At 42.2% G+C, this 19,788-nt stretch overlaps 1 protein-coding gene across 8 annotated transcripts in view; it reads right to left on the minus strand.

Annotated features, from left to right (window-relative positions):
* PTPN13 (protein tyrosine phosphatase non-receptor type 13) overlaps positions 1-19,788 on the minus strand; it is a 457,782-nt gene that overhangs the window by 192,305 nt on the left and 245,689 nt on the right. For all 8 annotated transcript variants that reach the window (XM_073599969.1, XM_073599986.1, XM_073599976.1 and 5 more), the window contains 3 exons: positions 16,477-16,564; positions 7,421-7,640; positions 168-242 (listed from right to left, as the gene is read on the minus strand). In XM_073599969.1, coding sequence (XP_073456070.1) covers positions 168-242; positions 7,421-7,640; positions 16,477-16,564 — 383 coding nt within the window. The remainder of the gene's footprint in view (positions 1-167; positions 243-7,420; positions 7,641-16,476; positions 16,565-19,788) is intronic.

The raw sequence follows: 19,788 nt of genomic DNA on the forward strand, positions 1-19,788 counted from the left end.
GTTTTTTGTTTTTTTACAACCCCATCATGTAGGAGGATTTGCTTCATCTTTGTGTATCATCTGCGGCTAGTCGACTCACGTGGGCATATATAAGGGTTTACAACCACTTTATTGATATACATTATACCTGCTTTTTCATTTACAAAATTTAAGTCTGGCATTCTTACCAAAATTGATGGTGGGAGATCCAAAGAAATGTAGGGTTCAACAGTCATTTTTACAAATTCTGGGCCAAAAAAGTTCTAAAAAGGAAAAGAAACAGATTTTAAGGTTTACAAGCAAATGTTTTCTGAAAATAGTAATCGAAAAAGAATAATATTTGGAAAATATTTTTGCCATTACGGTCAATTTTGTACAAAATGTGAATGTCAAGCAACCTTATGCCCCTTAAATGCAGAATTGCTTCAACTTTTTCTGGACAACCCAGCAATTGCTTGGCAGTAAAAGTGCAGGTCATGACATCGAAGACCTTCCTGGATTAACTATTTAAAGGAGTTTCCCTTTCAAGCTGAAAAATCTTTGGTCCAGCTATAAACTGCACACAAACTGTACAGAAAAGTATGACTTACTGCCCATTTACATTATAGCTTTTTCTCCTGCGTTTGGTGTTGTGCTGGCATGCGCCACAATGGAAATCACATTCTCTATAGTGCCTATTCACATCAATGCAGCACAGAGCAGTGTGTTTTTTGAAAAGGTGCCGCACAGCACATTGTTTTGCTCCATAGACTTCAATGGAAATGCATGGAAAGCGCAAGTAAAATGCATGTAAAAACACACGCGTTTTTAGTGCATCTTTGGCAGAGGTTTGGGTACAAGATCTACCAAAAAACTTATAAAAACACATCAAAAACGTCAGCCACTTGCATCTTGAGGATGCACAGACATTACTTGATTCTGATGTGGGTTCTGAGGTAGAAAAAGGGAGTAACATGAGCCTACAGAGAGGGGAGAACATCCATCAGATTGTGGAGCGGTTATCTCCCGACCCATTTCGCACAGCTCAGCTGTGTGGGTCTTTTTTAGCACATGTGCAGCTGATTGCACTGTTGCAATTTGCAATCTCTGCCGCAAGCAGATCAAGCGTGGCAAAAACACCAGCCACTTGGGTACCACATGCTTGACAAGGCATTTAACCTCCCACCACTCAGCCCATTGGCAAGAGCACCTGAAAGCCACTTAATTCTTCTTCTCCTCACCTTTCATGTCTACCCCTCATTATATCTCATGACCTCTCAGTAGCCTCCACTGACAGGGATGATGGTATAGCAAAGGGTGTCATAGGTCCTTGCAACACGTCTGCCAGCAGCACACCACCAGCTGTAGAGTATAGCAGGCAAATTTCTCTGCCCCAGCTAAAAAAATTAAATAAATAAATACACTCCCTGCCACCCACATGCCCAGCATTTAAATTCCAGCTTGTCCGAATTGCTTGCTTTACAACTCCTTCCTTTCTGTCTGGTGGATTCTGTCCCCTTCTGTGAATTTGCAGAAAGTGCTGTACCACAATGGCAGGTTCCCAGTTGCCATTTCTTTGCATGTAAGGTCATTTCAGCTTTGTACCATTACGTGGAAGGCGTCATTGGGCAAGGCAATCAGCTGCAAGGTCCACATTACTGCTGACACTTGGTCCAGCAAGCATTGTCAGGGATGATATATTTTGTTCACAACACACTGGGTAACTCTGCTTGCAACTAGGAAGGATGGAGGACAACATAGTGCTGGAGTTTGTTTTTCCTCCACATCTCCATACAGCTGGTGGTGATGATGCAAGATCTCTCAGCTCCACCCCCTTCTCCTCCTCCTCCATGCCCTCCTGTGCTGGATTGTCCTATGAACCAAACACAAAGCAATCTCCTGAGCTTGGGTGCCCGGTCAGTTAAGTAAGTGTCACAAAATAAATAAAAAAGAAATTTTGCGCTAGGTGTAAAAAATAAAACTGAAAATGTGAGATTTTATAAGAACAAAGAAAACCCCGTGATAGGAGTCCTGCTGCTTAGCACTATAACCCCAGTACAAGGGCAAGATAAACATATATATATTGAGCAGCGCAGCGCTGGACATACAAACAAGTGAAACCAATTAATCTAAATAATACTTAATACATCCAATGTGTATAATGAAAATAATAAAAATCCACCAATGTGTTACTATCAGTCAGTACATTTGTTAGTACCAGACTGTAAATGAATAAAGAGTTCAAATAAAGTGAAACAATCAAAAAATAAATGTCCAAAATAGTTATGTGAAAAATGTGTGAAATCTTGATGCGATAATCCACTCGATAGTGCTGCCGGTCACCAAGTGAAAAAGATGGAGGCTTACCAGAAAGCCTGGGACCGCCCTTACTCAGGGGGGTCAGTACAGGCTTAGTAGGTCACCGCGAATATGCCGACAGAATGACGACCAATATCCCTCTTTGTTCCTTCCTGGATAGCTTGTTAATAGCAACAGGGGACACTCAGGAACACCATGGTCATAAGATGATTCCAGCGATAAGTATTTGAGTAAAAACTGCAGGTAAACATTCTTATAGAACCAGTACTGCTCCAATGAGAGGTCACCGTGGACAGCACGCTCCGCTAAATAAACAAGCAGCGGGAAAACAAGCCGGTGCTTGTTTATTTAGCGGAGCGTGCTGTCCGCGGTGCGAGTCTCTCAGTTTCCCATCCAGCACTGGAGGCCATCATTCATCATTGACCTCTCATTGGAGCAGTACTGGTCCTATAAGAATGTTTACCTGCAGCTTTTACTCAAATACTTATCGCTGGAATCATCTTATGACCATGGTGTTCCTGAGTGTCCCCTGTTGCTATTAACAAGCTATCCAGGAAGGAACAAAGAGGGATATTGGTTGTCATTCTGTCGGCATATTCGCGGTGACCTACTAAGCCTGTACTGACCCCCCTGAGTAGGGACGGTCGCAGGCTTTCTGGTAAGCCTCCATCTTTTTCACTTGGTGACCAGCAGCACTATCGAGTGGATTATCGCATCAAGATTTCACACATTTTTCACATAACTATTTTGGACATTTATTTTTTGATTGTTTCACTTTATTTGAACTCTTTATTCATTTACAGTCTGGTACTAACAAATGTACTGACTGATAGTAACACATTGGTGGATTTTTATTATTTTCATTATACACATTGGATGTATTAAGTATTATTTAGATTTATTGGTTTCACTTGTTTGTATGTCCAGCGCTGCACTGCTCAATATATATAAGTAAGTGGCACAGCCAATCCCTTTAGCAAAATCAGTGGAATGTTGCAGGTCTTGCTGCCCTCCTCAGGATAATGGGTATCCTTTACAACTGAAACACACAAAAAAAAACAGGGGGGCGCACCGACCTTGTGCATTACCAAAGATAACGTTTATTCATAAAATAACAAAAAAAATATACTCAAACGAGCTTAAAATAAGGCTTATCAATACTCCGGCGTTACTTACGCGTTACGAGGGCGAACCCTCTTCCTCAGAGCCATAGCGATGATGGTTTGACCTCCTCTAGTGTCCCCTTTATGTACCCACAGTAACATATATGAGTATATACCCACCAGAGCCTGCCACATCTACACGAGTAGGCTCCGCCTATCATATCCATCCATCACATGATGCAGACAGCATGCTGCTATTGCCATCCCATCCCCATACAATCCCCAACCACTTCCCGCTACACACATGGAGCCGTCCACCATGTCACCACGTCGCCCACACAGGGCATGACATCACAACTTATTTTAAGCTTGTTTGTGAGTATATTTCTGGTTATTTTATGAATAAACTTTATCTTTGGTAATGCACAAGGTCGGGGTGCCCCCTTGTCCTATGAACCACCAGTATCCCCTAAGCGTTCAAGGGGCCATTCAACGAGTCAGGCTAAAAGATGCCATGTAGTGCTTCAGCTGGTCTGTCTAGGGGACAGGAGCCACACCGGAGCAGAGATTCTTTCAGCTCTGCAGGGACAGGCCCAGAGGTGGTTCACGCCACAGAAGCTTAAGCCAGGTATAGTAGTGTGCGATAATGGCACTAACCTTCTGTCCGCCCTTCGACAGGAAAAGCTGACACATGTGCCATGCCTGGCACATATCCTCAATTTGGTGGTGCAGTGTTTCTTAAACAGGTACCCAGGGTTGTAAGATCTTCTAAGGCAGGCCAGATGAGTCTGTAGCCATTTCAGGCGGTCAAACAAAGCCAGTGTTTGGTTTACTGAAATTCAGCTGGAATGTCCCCTGTCCATAAACAGCCTAATTTGTGACATGCCCACCAGGTGGAACTCATCTTTGGCAATTCTGCAGCGGCTGCACATACAGCAGAGGGCCGCCAACAAGTACCTGTGTGAGTAAAGCACAAAGACAGGCTCAGGGCAGCTTGGCCCTTTTTCCCCACGGCAATGGCTTCTGATAAAGGATGCATGCACTGTACTGTTACCATTTGAGGAGGCGACAAAGATGGTGAGCTGTGACAATGCATGCATCAGTGACACAGTGCTCTGCATGGTATTATGGATAGGGAACTCGAGACAGAGCAGCGGGAGAAAGAGGAGGACTTCCTTTCCTCTCAAGGCCCGCTTTATGCAGACACCATTCTTGCGATGCCGCAGAACACACAAGAGTAGATGGAGGAGGATTCTGGCAGCTTTGGAAGCATTGAAACAGAGGAAGACACATGTCAAACCTTAAGGGATGGTTTTTAGTCCCCAGAAACCTTGGGAGAAGAACGTGGCTGGGAGGAGGAAGTTTCAGCTAGCGTAATGCTCAGTGACAAGGACTCTGCTTTTAATGCCTCCGCAAACTTGCAATGCATGGGCTTCCTTATTCTTCAAAGCCTGCAAAAGGACCCGAGAATTTGTAGCATCAAGGAGAAGGATCATTATTGGTTGGCAACCCTCCTTGACCACCATTACAAGGGGAAAGTCTCCGAAGTCATCCTGCCCTCGCAGAGGGAGCACAGGATGAAATATCTTGAGGACACCTTAAAGAGGAGTTTATGTAATGCTTTCCAGACTCTGGTAGGTTACAGTCTCATGGAAAAGCTAGTTTTGAGGATTCGGTTGGTCAAAGGAGACGCGGTGGAAAAGGGGGCCGCCTCAGTGATGCATTTCAAAATTTTTTAGTCCTCAGCGCCCAGGGCTTTCAGCTTCAAGATCCCACTGGCATCGTCTGCATCATATGGTGGAAGATTATCTAGGGGCGAAAACGGACATTGAGAGCTTTCCAGTAAACAATCCACTGGGTTTCTGGGTCATGAGAATAGACCACTGGCCAGAACGTGCCCAGTATGCAAATGAGCGGCCGGGCTGCCCTGCATCCAGCGTGCTTTTCAAATGGCATTCAGTGCTGCCGGAGGTTTTGTGACAGATAAAAGAGCACATCTGTCCACAGACTCCGTCGACCGGCGTGACCGGTGTGAAGGCACCAACACCTAAAGCACAATTTTTTTTGACAGTGACATCAAATTTACATTTTTTACAGCAAGGCCAATTCTTGCTTTCATCAAGAGTACCTCTGGAAGGTTACGGGGTGAAGGCACCACCAACAAGACCAATTATTCTGCAACTGTTACTTCTATCCAAAGTCTGCAAAAGACACTATATATATATATATATATATATATATAAATTTGGCTTCTTTACATAAGGCTTGCTCACTGTGGTGCAACAAAAATGTGTTATTTCCATTCAAAGTCTGCCAAAGAGACACCAGAATTTACCCAAAAAATCTAATCTTGTTCCAAGTCCCTTAAAGGGGTTGTAAAGGTAATTTTTTTATTGTTTAAAAATAACAAACATGTTATACTTACCTTCACTGTGCAGCTCGTTCTGCACAGAGTGGACCCGAACCTGCTTTTCTGGGGTCCCTCGGCGGCTGTTTCAGCTCCTCCCCGCAAGAACTATCCACCTTAATGCGAGCTCCCTCGCATGGTGGTTAGTTCTTGTGGGCGCGCTCCCGTGATACAGCCGGCGGCTATAGTCGCTCACTGTATCACTCGGCCCCGCCCCCCGGCGTGTCGCGTCATCGGATGTGATTGACAGCAGCGCGAGCCAATGGCTGCGCTGCTTTCAATCCATCCACTGCAGCCAATCAGCGACCAGGCTGAGCTGCAATAGAGATGACGGGAACGAGCAGCGGAGATTCAAGGTGTCAGGTAAGTAAAACGGGGGGGCTGGGGGCGGCGGTATTGTTAAAAGTTTTTTCACCTTAATGCATATAATGCATTAAGGTGAAAACATTTTTACCTTTACAACCCCTTTAAATTGTGCTGTTATCATACAGACTGGTTCCCCAAACCGTTGTTTACAAAATAAAGAAAGTTTTCAGGGGAAATCAATTTAAATGTAATTTTTTTTCTTTATAAATTTTAGTTTTATTGCAGCAGGTTCTATACAGGGTGCAGATGCGCCACTTTCCAGGCAGACTAAGGGAACCCCGCAGGCACTATATTTAAAGGATTTTTCATTTTTATTCTTTCACTTTAACCATCAATAAAATCACTGCTCTTTTAAAAACAATCTTTTTTTACAAGTTTTTTTTGCATTGGTACATGTCTCCCGGGGCAGTAGCCGGGCCCCCATACCCTTTTTATGGCCAATAACTTGCATATAAGCCTTTAAAATGGGGACTTTTGATTTTTCAAGTTTGGGTCCCATAGACTTCAATGGGGTTCGCCGTTCAGGTCCGAACTTTTGCGGTGTTCGAGAGTTCTGGCGCGAACTGAACCGGGGGTGTTCGCCAATCTCTACTCAGTACCTACAAAATTGTATTAAAGTCATTATTCTTTCATGCAACACAAAGACCATATGCAATATGAAATTTCCTGCAGGCAAACCTTAACTTTAAATTTAAACATATAATAAAAAACATTACCATTATAAAGTTTGCTGTATTGAAACGGGTGAAGAGGTGATGAAACAACAAAACCTCTGTTCAATTCAAAAGGAAAATGAACAAGACACCTGTAAGAGGCATAATATCCTCTTATTTTTGCTGTTGAAAGACTACTCCGTTTACTATTTATGGTAAACTAGAAGTAGAAAAGATTCATGTATATATTTAAGCTCTTAAGTTTTTACTACAAAAGTACTGAAAGAATAAAAATACCAGTAGGGTGAGGAAGTTTTCTACTGTATTCAATGTTTACATTGTGCCTTTTATCCAGGGGACCCATGTCACCACCAGTTTATACTTAGGGTAATATTACCTTTTCGAGGCCCCCCGCCCAGAGTGAGGGGCGCTCTTTACTTAAACCTCTCCGTCTCCGGATGATTTGTATTTTATACCCCTTGCGCATAGTCATATCTATTATAGCTTGTTGTGATATTCTTCTACTTTGTCCCCTTCTACTATATGATATTACTGTTGAGCATGCCTAGATGCTTTTTTGTTTAAATAAAGAATTTGAAAACAATAAAAAATACCCTCAGTTTCCTCTGTGTCATGGCCGTCTCCATGGCGATTTCTCGTAGAGGATCTCTACTGACGTCCAGCATAGATGCTCCAGGCATATCACCTAAATACAAGTTCAGCCGAGATTGTTTTAAAGCCATTCTGGCTTGTAATTGAATCATGTCTTCCTCTTGTCGTTTCCGCATTTCTTGGTTGATCTGGGCCCTGTCAGATGGGTTGTCATACTGCTGGCTACAATATTTAAAAAAAAAAAAAAAAAAAAAAGGTTTCTAGCAGCAGTTTACTTACAACACCAATACAAGCTAAATAATCCATGTTAATGATGGTGTCCCTATGTACAACCACCTTCTACTGATAATGAATTTCCCCTCCGTAAAGTACTGTCTAGACTTGGGAGGTAAAGTCTGGGACAATTATCCCATCAGTCAGTCTCCTCTTCCCCAGCAATCACTCAGACATTGTAAGACCAGTAAAAACAGCCTTTAGGGCTACTACACAAGAATGGAGTTTTGCACGATTATGACATCCAGGCATATTTTACACCATGAAGTGGATTCTGACCCTGTATGATGCCCAATTATACACTGAACAGCCTTCTGGAGAGAAAGCAAAATGAAAGCATTTCCAAGGATCTCTTTCAGCAATAATAAATATCTGCAAATAACACTTACCCATCACTAAGCCTGCACATTAGTAATGTAAAAAAACGTACTTGACTCTAGGTCAGCTTTAATGCCAGGTACACAATAGCTGTAGTTTACCCTGATAATGCCCAAGTCTGGGTATTATTTATGAGATGCATGTGCAGCCTTCGTGAAAATCTTTTGAGATTTGCCAGCATTCCTATATGAGGAAAAGTAGAAACTTCACAATTTTGTGCCCTTTTTGTCTCATTACGCTTATTAACTCTGCCCCTCCCCCAATCCTGCCAGAAATCCAGTGTTCTTGCAACATCTGAGCACTGAACTGAAATCTGTTATCAGCGTTTCCAGTTCTTGCTGGCTACATACCACCTCCCCCCCACGCCCCATGTTATGGCAAAAAGAAAAGGATGACTATTCTCTAGTGCTAATACACTTCCTGTCCTAGGGTGACATCACTTTTTTCCACAGATACAATATGGTGAGAGTCATTATCCTCAGATAGAAGGTCAATGCAGCCACCATGTAGAGACTGGTAAATTGCATTGTGACGGGATTTTTTTACTCACTGTAAAATCAATCCTTTTCTTGGAGTCCTTTGTGGGATACAGTCTGATAATAATTAAAGAGAAACTGCAGTCTGCTCACATAATTTGTAATAAAAACATCTTTGCCATTCTGGAGCTTCCCTCCAACCACTCTGCATATTATTTTATATATACTGTGATTCTGTACTTGCCAAATATGTTGCAGAAATCTCCCTCCACCGAGTCTGGCTGCATCCATTTTAACTGTGGGCAGCTGAAGCTGCTGCCTGTTCACTTCCTGGATTTACACAGACACACCTCCAGCTCTGCAGCTTTCATTGGCCCTCTAATGACTCATCCCCCGTCCCTTCCTGACAAACTCTCTCGAGAGTGAGAGAGCTGTGCGCGATGCCATAAGCCTAGGCTTTTTACCAGACAAGAAACAGGAAGTGAGCTGTATAAGGTATTTACTGGCAGAAAAAAAATGTTTTGCTATCCAAAGTTAAAACAACAAGGCCAGAAGATTTAATAGATGGAAAGATGAAAAAATGACTGAAGGTCCGCTTTAAGCATCCTAGGGTTGCATTGCCACCTACAGGAGAAATGGACACTAGACCCATAGAAAATGAAGGCAAGCCGCTTGAGGCTATAAACCCTCCCACCTGCTTAGTTTCTAATTCAGCCAGTAGATTCCACTATCCACACATGGGGTGGATAGAGGAATTTCCTCCACCTCTGTATTCTGACAAGTGGGACCTGGCACGGTCAGAATATACTGATCAGAGGCTACAGCAGAAATCATTCTAGCGATCGTTTTCTGTCGAACAGGGACAGTCACATACCAATCGAAATTCAACCAGTCCTGGTTGAGCTGGCTAAATTTCAATCAATCTATGGCCATCTTTAGTGTCCTTAGGATAATGGATAGTTCTTCCAATTTTCATATATTTTTTCCTTAATTTGGTAGATTCAGGTCAGATTTTGGAAATTGTGGAGGTCTCTCCAGTTTGCCAATAAGTGCAGGTTTTCCCAGTTCACTGCATGCACCGGTTCTCCCTCTACGAATGTCCTACAGTTGGCAGTGACAAACCCATGTGGGCTTCATTTAGCACAGGAATCCACTATTCAGGTCACTATTTTATAGTGATTCCTGGCAGAGTTATCGGGACCAGAGCTGTGGCAGTTTATTTATCCCTGTGCCTGAAGACTCACTTTTGTATGTGGCTGTAACAGGTTTCTTGCTGTTGAGGATTATTCATTTTAATGTGCATGAGGTTTTTTTCTCTGTATGTACTAACTGTCCATAGGTGGACACTGAGAGGACAGTAAAACTTCCTATGTGCTTTGTTGTGCACTTAGGGAACTTTACTATGCTTAGCAATTTGAGAGAAAAAAAAAAAAAACACACTAGGGGGAACACTACTTATTACTTACCTGCGGGCAGGGCTCGTGTCAGTACCCATCAGTCAGGGAACTGCTTATGCCTGAAGCGCTGCCTTTTTTCTTAGACCAAGTTTTTAATGATCCAGCACTCTGTAGTTATTGTGTGTGTACAAATCTAGCTCTGTTCCTTCGCACATTTTTTCTCACCAGGTAGACTGCTGAGGCAAAGCACTCAATAGCTACTACAGGGACTCAGGCTCAGCAGTGGAAGTAGCATTCTTGCTTTACCTCTTCTCACAATCGCGCCTGGTGTTATAAGGGACCATCAGGGGCCTGCACTTTTAAGCAAAAACAGTCTGTTCATAATAGCACCCCACCTGCAGGACAGTAGTCCTATCGCCTACCTTCCATGTACCCTCTTATGGTCATCTAGTTCAGTGGGTTATGAGTATTTCTGAAAGAGTGGATTATTCTACTTTTTTAAAGAAACAAAAGCCTTTTTGAATTTGACAAAATGTATGGCGCTAAACATGTTCTGTTTGGGCTGCTTTTGGACATCCTAATTATGATCAAGCCTCAATGGACAAGAGAGGAAATAACATTATTATTGGACTAATTGCTAGAATTGAGCAGGGGGAGGTGATAAATAGTTACAGTCTCAAGGGGAATGAGTATCAGTTTTCTATGTGACGGGGTCTCCTCCTGTTCTCCTAATTATAATTAAACAATGTCCCTAAATTGACGAAAGAGAATTATAATTTTGCTCTTGGGTTTGGATAGTCCTATATTCTATATCACAATCTATAACTATTACAAAGCCAATAAAAAAAATAATGTTTTTCAAACCATTGCTTATTCACATACGTAGTATAATTCCCAAGACATTATAAACATACACCTTCTCTTTTACAATTGCTTACAATAACTGGAATTCTTCACTCTGTTTCAAAAAAGACATTTCTGTACTTCCAGTTATACTCTATACCTTCGGTAACAGGATAGTACCTTTATAGCAATAAAAAAGATCTGGAGAAAAAAACGTTTTTTTTTTTCTCTGGGGTGTAGGGTTAATCTACTCATGCGCGTGACAAATTTAGCTCCTCCTTATGATCTAGCATACAGTAAATGGCTTTTGAAGCTCTGATTTACATATTTTTAATCATATACATTTAAAGTAATGGCAAAAAATATGTGCAACTTAGAGCCCTTGCACACTGGGGCGGTTTGCAGGCGCTATTGCGCTAATAATAGCGCCTGCAAACCGCCCCGAAAGTGCCGCTGCATGTATTCCTGTGTGAAAGCCCCGAGGGCTTGCAAACTGGAGCGATGCGCTGGCAGGACGGTAATAAAAGTCCTGCTAGCAGCATCTTCGGAGCGGTGAAGGAGCGGTGTGTATACCGCTCCTTTACCGCTCCTGCCCATTGAAATCAATGGGATGGCGCGGCTATACCGCCGGCAATGCGCCTCTGCAGAGGCGCTTTACGGTGGTTTTTAACCCTTTCTCGGCCGCTAGCGGGGGGTAAAACCGCCCCGCTAGCGGCCGCATACCGACGGTAAAACGCCGCTATTAATAGCGGCGTTTTACCGCCGACGCCGCCCCAGCCCCAGTGTGCAAGGGCTCTTAAAGAGGTCATCATCATAAAACATTTTTCCTAGATTTTTTAAATAATTTTGTACATGAGGCCCTGTATTCTTAGAAAAAAAGGCTGATTTACTGAAGAAGTTGAGAACCTTTACACAATAAATTGTATAAATATTTACTCTAATTATACAATTACATGAAAAGCACATTTCTGTTAACTTTTAATACTCATTTATGAGCAGAGGAAATAAGTAAACAGAAATTTTCATATGATTGGATAATTTAAAGTGGTTCTAAAGGCTCAAGGTTTTTTTTGCCTTAATGCAAAAAAAATCTTCAGGGTACAGCTTCCCCCTCAGCCCCCCCTTTATACTTACCTGAGCCCCATCTTGATGCAGTAATGTGCACAAGAGCAGCGGCTCTCCCGAGTCTCTCTACTCACTGGCCAGTGAGCCAATGAGGAGAGAGTGAGGGTGGGGCCGAGTCATGCTCTATGTGTGAATGGACACACAGAGCGTAGCTTAGGAGCGAGTTTGCTCAAGTGCCTCCATAGCAAGAGGCTTGCTATTGGGGACAATTCAGTAAGGGAAAGGAACCAGGACCGTTCGCGGCTAGCCAAAAAAAAAAAAAAAAAAAAAAGGGGATCAGGGCGGCTCTGTGCAAAACTATTGCAAAAGCAGCTAAGTAGAACATATTTTTTAATCTATTCTTTCCTTTATACAGGGGGTCCCCTAGTTACAAACATCCAACTTACAAACGACTCCTACTTACAGACGGAAGGAAACAACAGGAAGTGAGAGGAAATCTACCCCTAGGAAGGGAAATTCACTCCTGTAAGAGCTATTATGGGGAAAAGGTACCTCCACTGATGCTTTATCACCAAGGCTTGTTTCCACAACAACCCAAAATTTTCAAAATCCAACTGTCATTGGGACAGAAAGTGAGGTGAAATCTTCTGAACAGGGCACACACAGCAAAACAAATGTTACAGGAGTGTCAACCCTTCCCTATGCTATCCAAAAAGCTTAAAAATAGTTTTTTTGGCTGGAGCTACACTTAAAAAATGTACCTGTTCCGACTTATAAACAGATTCAACTTAAAGTGGAGTTCCACCCAGTTTTACAACTCTTCAGCATCCCTCACTAAACTGTGCACTGTAAACGAATTGGATATTTTTAAATTATTTTCTCAGCACCCACTGTATATCTGCTGTATTCATTTTTCACTTCCTGCTCCCTGGCCGTGGCCCATCGCATCATTTCCTGTTTGCAATGCCTTCTGGGAAGGGGAGGCAACTTCCTCTGACACTGCCGTTGCTATGGAAACCTGACCTGAAACCTATTACACTGCTTGTGCTGCACTGAGCATGTGCGAGATCTGCAAGGATGAGATCCAGGAAGAAATACAGTCTGGCTTCAGATGCCCACACTTAAGATGGCCACGGCCTGCTGCAAGTTTATAAAATAACAAACTACTGCTATAAACTAACAAAACAGACCTTAGTTTACAGAATAACTTTACTAGAATACATTAAGCTTGTGTATTATAGGGGTATTTTTATTTAAAAAGTATAATTTCGGCCGGAACACCACTTTAAGAACAAACCTACAGTCCCTAACTTGTTTGTAACCCGGGGACCCCCTGTAATCACTTTAATTGAATGTTTACACAATTTAACTGTGTAAAGACTCTCAACTCACTTAATATAATATATATAATATATATATATATATATATATATATTATAATCCAGTTTATTCTCGCAATTCAAAAGCCATAGATCGGCTAGGTGCGTCCAGCAGCGATCACCACGGGTAATCGCTGGCTATGCAGAGAGCCATGAATAGCTGTGGAAATAGTAAGCGGGGCCAGCAGTCGCACTTAGCCACTCACAGCTACAGCAAGAAGATACAATTTGCACTGGCCTAAATCACCAGTGTGAATGTAGCCTAAAGGAAAGAGGCGAGACAAAGAGAAATCTTTTTATACCAACAGCCAGGACCATTTTTAAGGCAGGGCAAAAGGGGAAGCTGCCCTGGGCCCCATCATTGTTGTGGGGACCTAAGCAGCTGCCTCATACTTGCCAACTATGCCAGTTTAAATTCCCTTATCTCTGGAAGTTTTAGTCTCGTGCCGTGTCCCGATATCTCAGTGTAAAGTTCTGTTGCTGCTGCCCAGCTCTGCCCTATTGCCATGTACAGATGACTCACCTGCAGACCCTGTGTTTACATGTAATTAACCTGCATTGATATGTAAATAGCGGCGGCATTAATATGTAACTAGTCACGGCCTGCAGCAGTGATATGTAAATAGAGGCGGCATTTATATGTATAACATGTCCCCCTGAGGTCATATCTACCATCACTTCTGCTGAATGCTGCCCACTGGGAAGGTAAAGGGTCATGCTTTAAAGTCCTGCCTGAAAGTCATGCCTACAACTATAGTCATTAAGCCTAACATCAGCCTGTTCTACAAAGGTAAGCAAATTGGAGGTGAACCCTTCTTCCAAAGAACATGGTGCCACAGCACCCTTACACTGGTGGTTGGTGTAAATGCTCTTATTACATTGGTGTCAGTGTAGAAATCACTCTTTTCTTTTGGTGAGTTTCATAAAATCCCCCGTTACATGGTGGTCAGTGCAAATTCCCCTTCACATTGATGGTCATTGTAAATCCCCCCTCGCATTGGTGGTCAGGGTAAATTCCCCATTACATTGGTAGAATCCCTCACTATATATTTGCCAAAGATTTCCAGCTTTGCTCTACACGATTCAGAATTTGTCACAGTATACTGCCTACTAACTAATTCCTTCCCTCCACCACTGCCACTGATCCCATCAACTCCCCAGCATTGCCACTGATCACCCCCCCACCACCACCACCACCACCTTCAGCATTGCCACTGATCCCAGGAGTCCTAGGATTTTTCTGTCTATTGATGGGTCCCCTCACCTCCCAGCAGTAATGCTGTGCACTAACCTTTTGATACCAATCGTTGAGCGGTAAGGATATGCAGCAACCTCTAGGAACCAAACAGTGAGCAGTAATAATGTGCAGTAAGCTCTAGCAACCAATTTGTGAGTGGTATAGATGTCCAGTAACCTATAGCAATCAGTGAGCAGTATTGATGTACAGTAATCTCTAGCAACCAATCAACAAGCAGAAGTCATGTGTAGAACCTCTAGAAAATAAACAGTGAACCATAGTGTGTGCTGCAACCTCTAGCAGCCAGTCAGCGAGCAGTAATGATACACTGTAACCTCTGGCAATCAATCGCAATCGCTGCCTGATCTGATTCAGTAAACTGATTTTGAGTCTAGCTGCTATTTATTGTATGTCTCAAAGCATGTGGATAGCAAAATTGCATGGAAGAGGGGGCCCAAGAAAATGTTTGCCCAGGGTTCAGTCAATATTAAAGACAGCCCTGCCAACAGCTGTACTGTAAACAAAATGAAAGGACCTGGTCCTCTTTGTTGGGGATTATGCATGGGGTTAATTACCCTTATGGAGATAAAAGGAAGAAAGCTAGAGTGACACTTTAGGACAGTTTAGGGTTTCTTAACTGGAGTACACAGAGAGGTACCCAGGAATTATGCCATTCGCCATCAGTGCAGCAAATTCATAATTGCCCAAGAATGACTTTAAAAATTCCCCACTGCAAGCTGCCAGGGATTTGTGTCTGCCAAAGTGTGCATTCAGTTGCAGTGACGGAATACCACTGGGCAGATTGATATTTGCCCAATGGTACATTTTTGAGGGGGTTTCTTGCACCTGACATCACCATTGTGAAGGAGTGTGGAATTAGAAGGACGGCCCATTTCTCACATGTAAGTATGCGATGGCTAGAAGAGCAGGTGGGAACTGCTTTTTACAAAATACCAAGAAAAACAAAAAATCCTTGCCAAAATGTATTTTAGTAATAGAAAAGCAAACAGCTTCATATAAAACAATATCCCAAAGTTCTTAGAAGGCCATAACCTCTATCTGAGAAATGGCATGTGAAGAACTGAAAATGAGAGCTTAACATTATTAGAGGTTGGTATGCTGGTAAGGACTCGCATTCCATTCTTACTCAATTCAAATATAGGTAGAGTACCAATGTACTCTTCAGTGTTGCCACTGAGCACCAATGTACTGTTAGTGTTTCTGTTAAGCACTGATGTACTGTTATGCCCTGTACACACGATCGGACATTGATCAGACATTCCGACAACAAAATCCATGGATTTTTTTGATGTTGGCTCAAACTTGTCTTGCATACACACGGTTACACAAAGTTGTTGGAAAATCCGATCGTTCAGAACGCGGTGACGTAAAACACGTATGTCGGGACTATGAGCTGGGCAGTAGCCAATAGCTTTCGTCTCTTAATTTATTCTGAGCATGCGTGGCACTTTGTGCGTCGGAATTGTCCACAAATGGTCGGAATTTACGCGAACGGATTTTGTTGTCGGAAAATTAATAGCCTGCTCTCAAACTTTGTGTGTCGGGAATTCCGATCAATGTCCGACCGTGTGAACAGGGCATAAGTGTTTTCACTGAACAACACTGCATTAATTCACCATAAACTTGAGATCAGAAAATTATTTCAGAATTTCCCCAGGAAATGAACATATGTTTTAAGGGTTCCCCAAGAGTAAATGGGTTGAGAAAGGAAAATGACCAAGGCAAGGAAATGGCAAAGGATGGAGAACCAAGGCCGTGAACAGAAAAGTATGGTGTATAACTGTTGTAGAAACATCTGATTGGTTGCTAATTTTAGACAGCAAGTATTCTAAAAAAGTGGAATTTTGGTAATATAGAACCAACTAGAAACTAACCAGTCATATGCAGGGAATTCATTAAGGTAAAAAAAAGTTTTAGCTTTAGAACCACTTTAACCCCGATAATGGAGCTACCGTATTTAGTTCTTTCCTGAAAAATAAAGTTAAGTACCTTCCAGGATGCTGAGCGCGGTTTGACTCCTCTGATCCAGTGAGGACTCCTGTGGAATCGTATCGTTTTAATCCTTCAGATTTTCTCCCTAGCAAAAACATAACAGTAAAAGCTCATTATTTCCGAGAAATAACATTGACTTCAATATACATTTTTTTGCATGGACTCTTTTCATCTTGAAGAAAAGATTGCAGAGGTCAACAAACATTTTACTTTAATGTGTAAACCATTGTAACAAGTAATATCTTACTTTGTGGTGTAGTCATATTATAAGAAACCTGATATGTTTTCGGTGCAAAGGGGTGTGCAATATTATACACATGCATTTTAGTGCAATATTTATTTCTAATGTTTCACATAAGGGATAGTTCTGAGGGCCTGTTCTCACCAGAATGCAGTGCACTAAATCTGTGTTCCATACATGTTTCATACACTGCATTTTATTGATTACATGGAAAAGGAATTTAGGAAGAAAGGGGCTATTCTGGTAGTGCATCCTGCTTTTTCAGTTATAGTCCCCATTTTGATTTTTTTTTTTAAGAATTTGGTTGATTGGCATCTGGAAGCTGCTATGTCTAATATGCTTCTACACTACAAAAAGAAGTGTCAATCTCCTACTCATACTGCTTCTACCTCTCATCATAAAAAGGGATCTTTTCGCTCACCTTAGGCGTCAACCTCGAAAACCAAGGCTTAATTTTTCGTCACAAGCCCTAAACTCTTAAATCCATCAAGTCTGCCCAAAAGCCCTCCTCACAAAAAAGTGGTGCCCCCCCACTAGAGAGGGAGGAGGTCTGTTGGCACTTGTGCCAGTATGAATTCCACATGTCCCGGACCTCTGAGCCCAGTCTGTCATTTCAAAGGAGTACAAAATAGAGCTTCCTGTGGAATTTCAATTTCAATTGTTCCTGTGGAAGAACAATTTCAAGGTTTCTGTTGAAATCTATTCCCAGTCCTAAAACCAAAATAAGGCTTCCACTGAAAACTGGACTTAAAATCTGTAAACAAATGTCTCCAAACGTATATCTTTGTGTACCCACACAACCAGCCAATTATGTCATTGGTTCTTTCAGACAAAGGGAATTTCTGGCATCAACAGATTTACAAGATGCCTATCTTCCCATTTTTCCCAGCACATCAACACTTTTTGAGTTTTGCTGTGGGAGACCAACATGTTTAAATTGTGGGACTCCCATTCAGGGCTCTCTTATGCGCCTCAAGTGTTAGCAAAAAAGTGCTTGCCCAGCTTCTGGCTTTTCTGTGAACCCAGGGCATTCATGTCAAAAGTACATGGATGATCTACTCTTAAAAGACTCCTCACCTACAGACTTGGTTGCCAACATCCAGGAGACAACTCATCTCCTTCCTTAAAACCTTTGGCTGGATAATCAACTTTCCAATTCTGCCCTTCAGCCATCACACCATCAGGAGTACTTGGAGCTAATCTTGGACACTTCCCAAGCAAGCATTTTCTTTCCTCAGGAGAAAAATTGCTTCCTTAAAACCCCACACATGGACCTTTAGATCCAAATGGCACCTCTAAGTTTGCTTCAACATGAGGGTTGTGTTTTACACAGTCCTCTTCAAAAACAATAGTCTCACAAAATGGATTAGCCAAATCCAGACCAGCCAAACCAAGCTCTGCTTGGCAAAGTGGATCTCCAATCCTGACCTAGAAATATAAAAACCCTTTTTTTAAGCACCCTGGATGGTGGCGACAATGGATTCCAGTCCTACAGGGGGTGGGTTTAAATCCAAAACTGCCCAGGGGACTTTGTCCCTAGAAGAGTTGAAACTTCAACATTCTGGAAAGCTATCAAACTGACTCTACAACACTGCATTTCCCTTCATTGAGGTCACTCAGTTGGAGCACAGTCAGATAATGCAGTGGCCTACATAACCCATCAGGGGGGACACCAACAGTTGGGCACCCCTATGAGAAATAAGTCTTATAGTCCCCTGGATTGAAACTCATTATTCTGCTGTCTACATTCCAATAGTGGACAATTGGAAACAGATTTCCTAAGCCACCAATGCAAAGTCAGGGAAGTTGGCTCTGCACCTGGAGATCTTCCGAAATCTGTCAAAAGGTGGGGAAAAACCATATGTGTACATTCTGGCCCCCAGGTTCAACAACAATCTAACAGATTAATAGCCAGGACCAAGGATCCTCTGGAATTTGCAGTAGATGCTTTGGTGATTCTTTATTCTCAATTCAGATTGATTTATGCCTTCCCTTCAATGAACATCTTTTCTTAACTGCTGTGCAACAGGAAGAAAAGGATCCAGCAATTCCCATTGCATCAAATTGGCCAAAAAGGACATGGTACAAAGACATATGCATATTGTAATTCCAGAGTTGCCCGAATTGGCAAAACCTTGCTTAAATTTACAAAACAAAAAACTCCACCATACATGGGACTTTAAAAAGGTGCCTGACAATATTTTACATATACTACACTGTTATAATTTAATTAATTTACAGATTACTTGGTCTGAAAAATAATAAAGGAAACAAGTGGTGCATAATAGGGTGGAAAGATCAACAACGAGCTGTGAAACAAATCTGCAAAACTTTTATGTATTATAATTTTTGATGATATAGATAAAGCCATGCTGGATTATGTTGTGTTACATTAATGTTTTTATTTGAACTGAATAAATCAATGAAATTTTAACAGTGGTGTATAGGCAATATACTGTCAGGCGCCATTAAAGTCCCATTTATGATGGAATTTTAAAGTTATTTTATAGCATACAGACATACTCAGACTCCTCGTAGACTAGCCTTGGCCTTTTCCAAACTGTTTAGATGTGGTCATTGCTGTCAGGGTCTACCTGACAGCCATGACATCTGTTTGCAAAGCGGAGTCTCTCTTACAACATACCTGTAGGTCTTCATAGAGGACATCCTTAGGTAAAGGGTTTCTCCCTTGCCCATCAGAGCTCAATCCACCAGGGCTGTTGGTGTCTTTTGGGCTTTCCGGCATCAACCATCTGTATGCCAGATTTGCAAGTTCACCATTTGGTCCTTTGTTCACACGTTCTACCAGGTGTTGTTCAGGCCTCATATTGCTTTGGTCACAAGGTGCTACAAGCCGTTATCTGAGTGTTTTGGGGTTCTTACACTTGTTTTTTTGTGGGCCTGTTGGCAGTTCTGTTTGCCATGTTGTTGCCCACTCCTCAGTTTATTCATTGGTGATGTCTCGTGGTCTATGAACACGTCGTGTCCTGTGCTGTACTCCAGGATAGCAATTTGCAGGTAAGTGGAAATCTGTCAACTGACTCTACCCAACATTGCTTAGCTGCATT

This window comes from Aquarana catesbeiana, linkage group LG01, assembly GCF_042186555.1.
Source record: "Aquarana catesbeiana isolate 2022-GZ linkage group LG01, ASM4218655v1, whole genome shotgun sequence".
Lineage (NCBI taxonomy): Eukaryota > Metazoa > Chordata > Amphibia > Anura > Ranidae > Aquarana > Aquarana catesbeiana.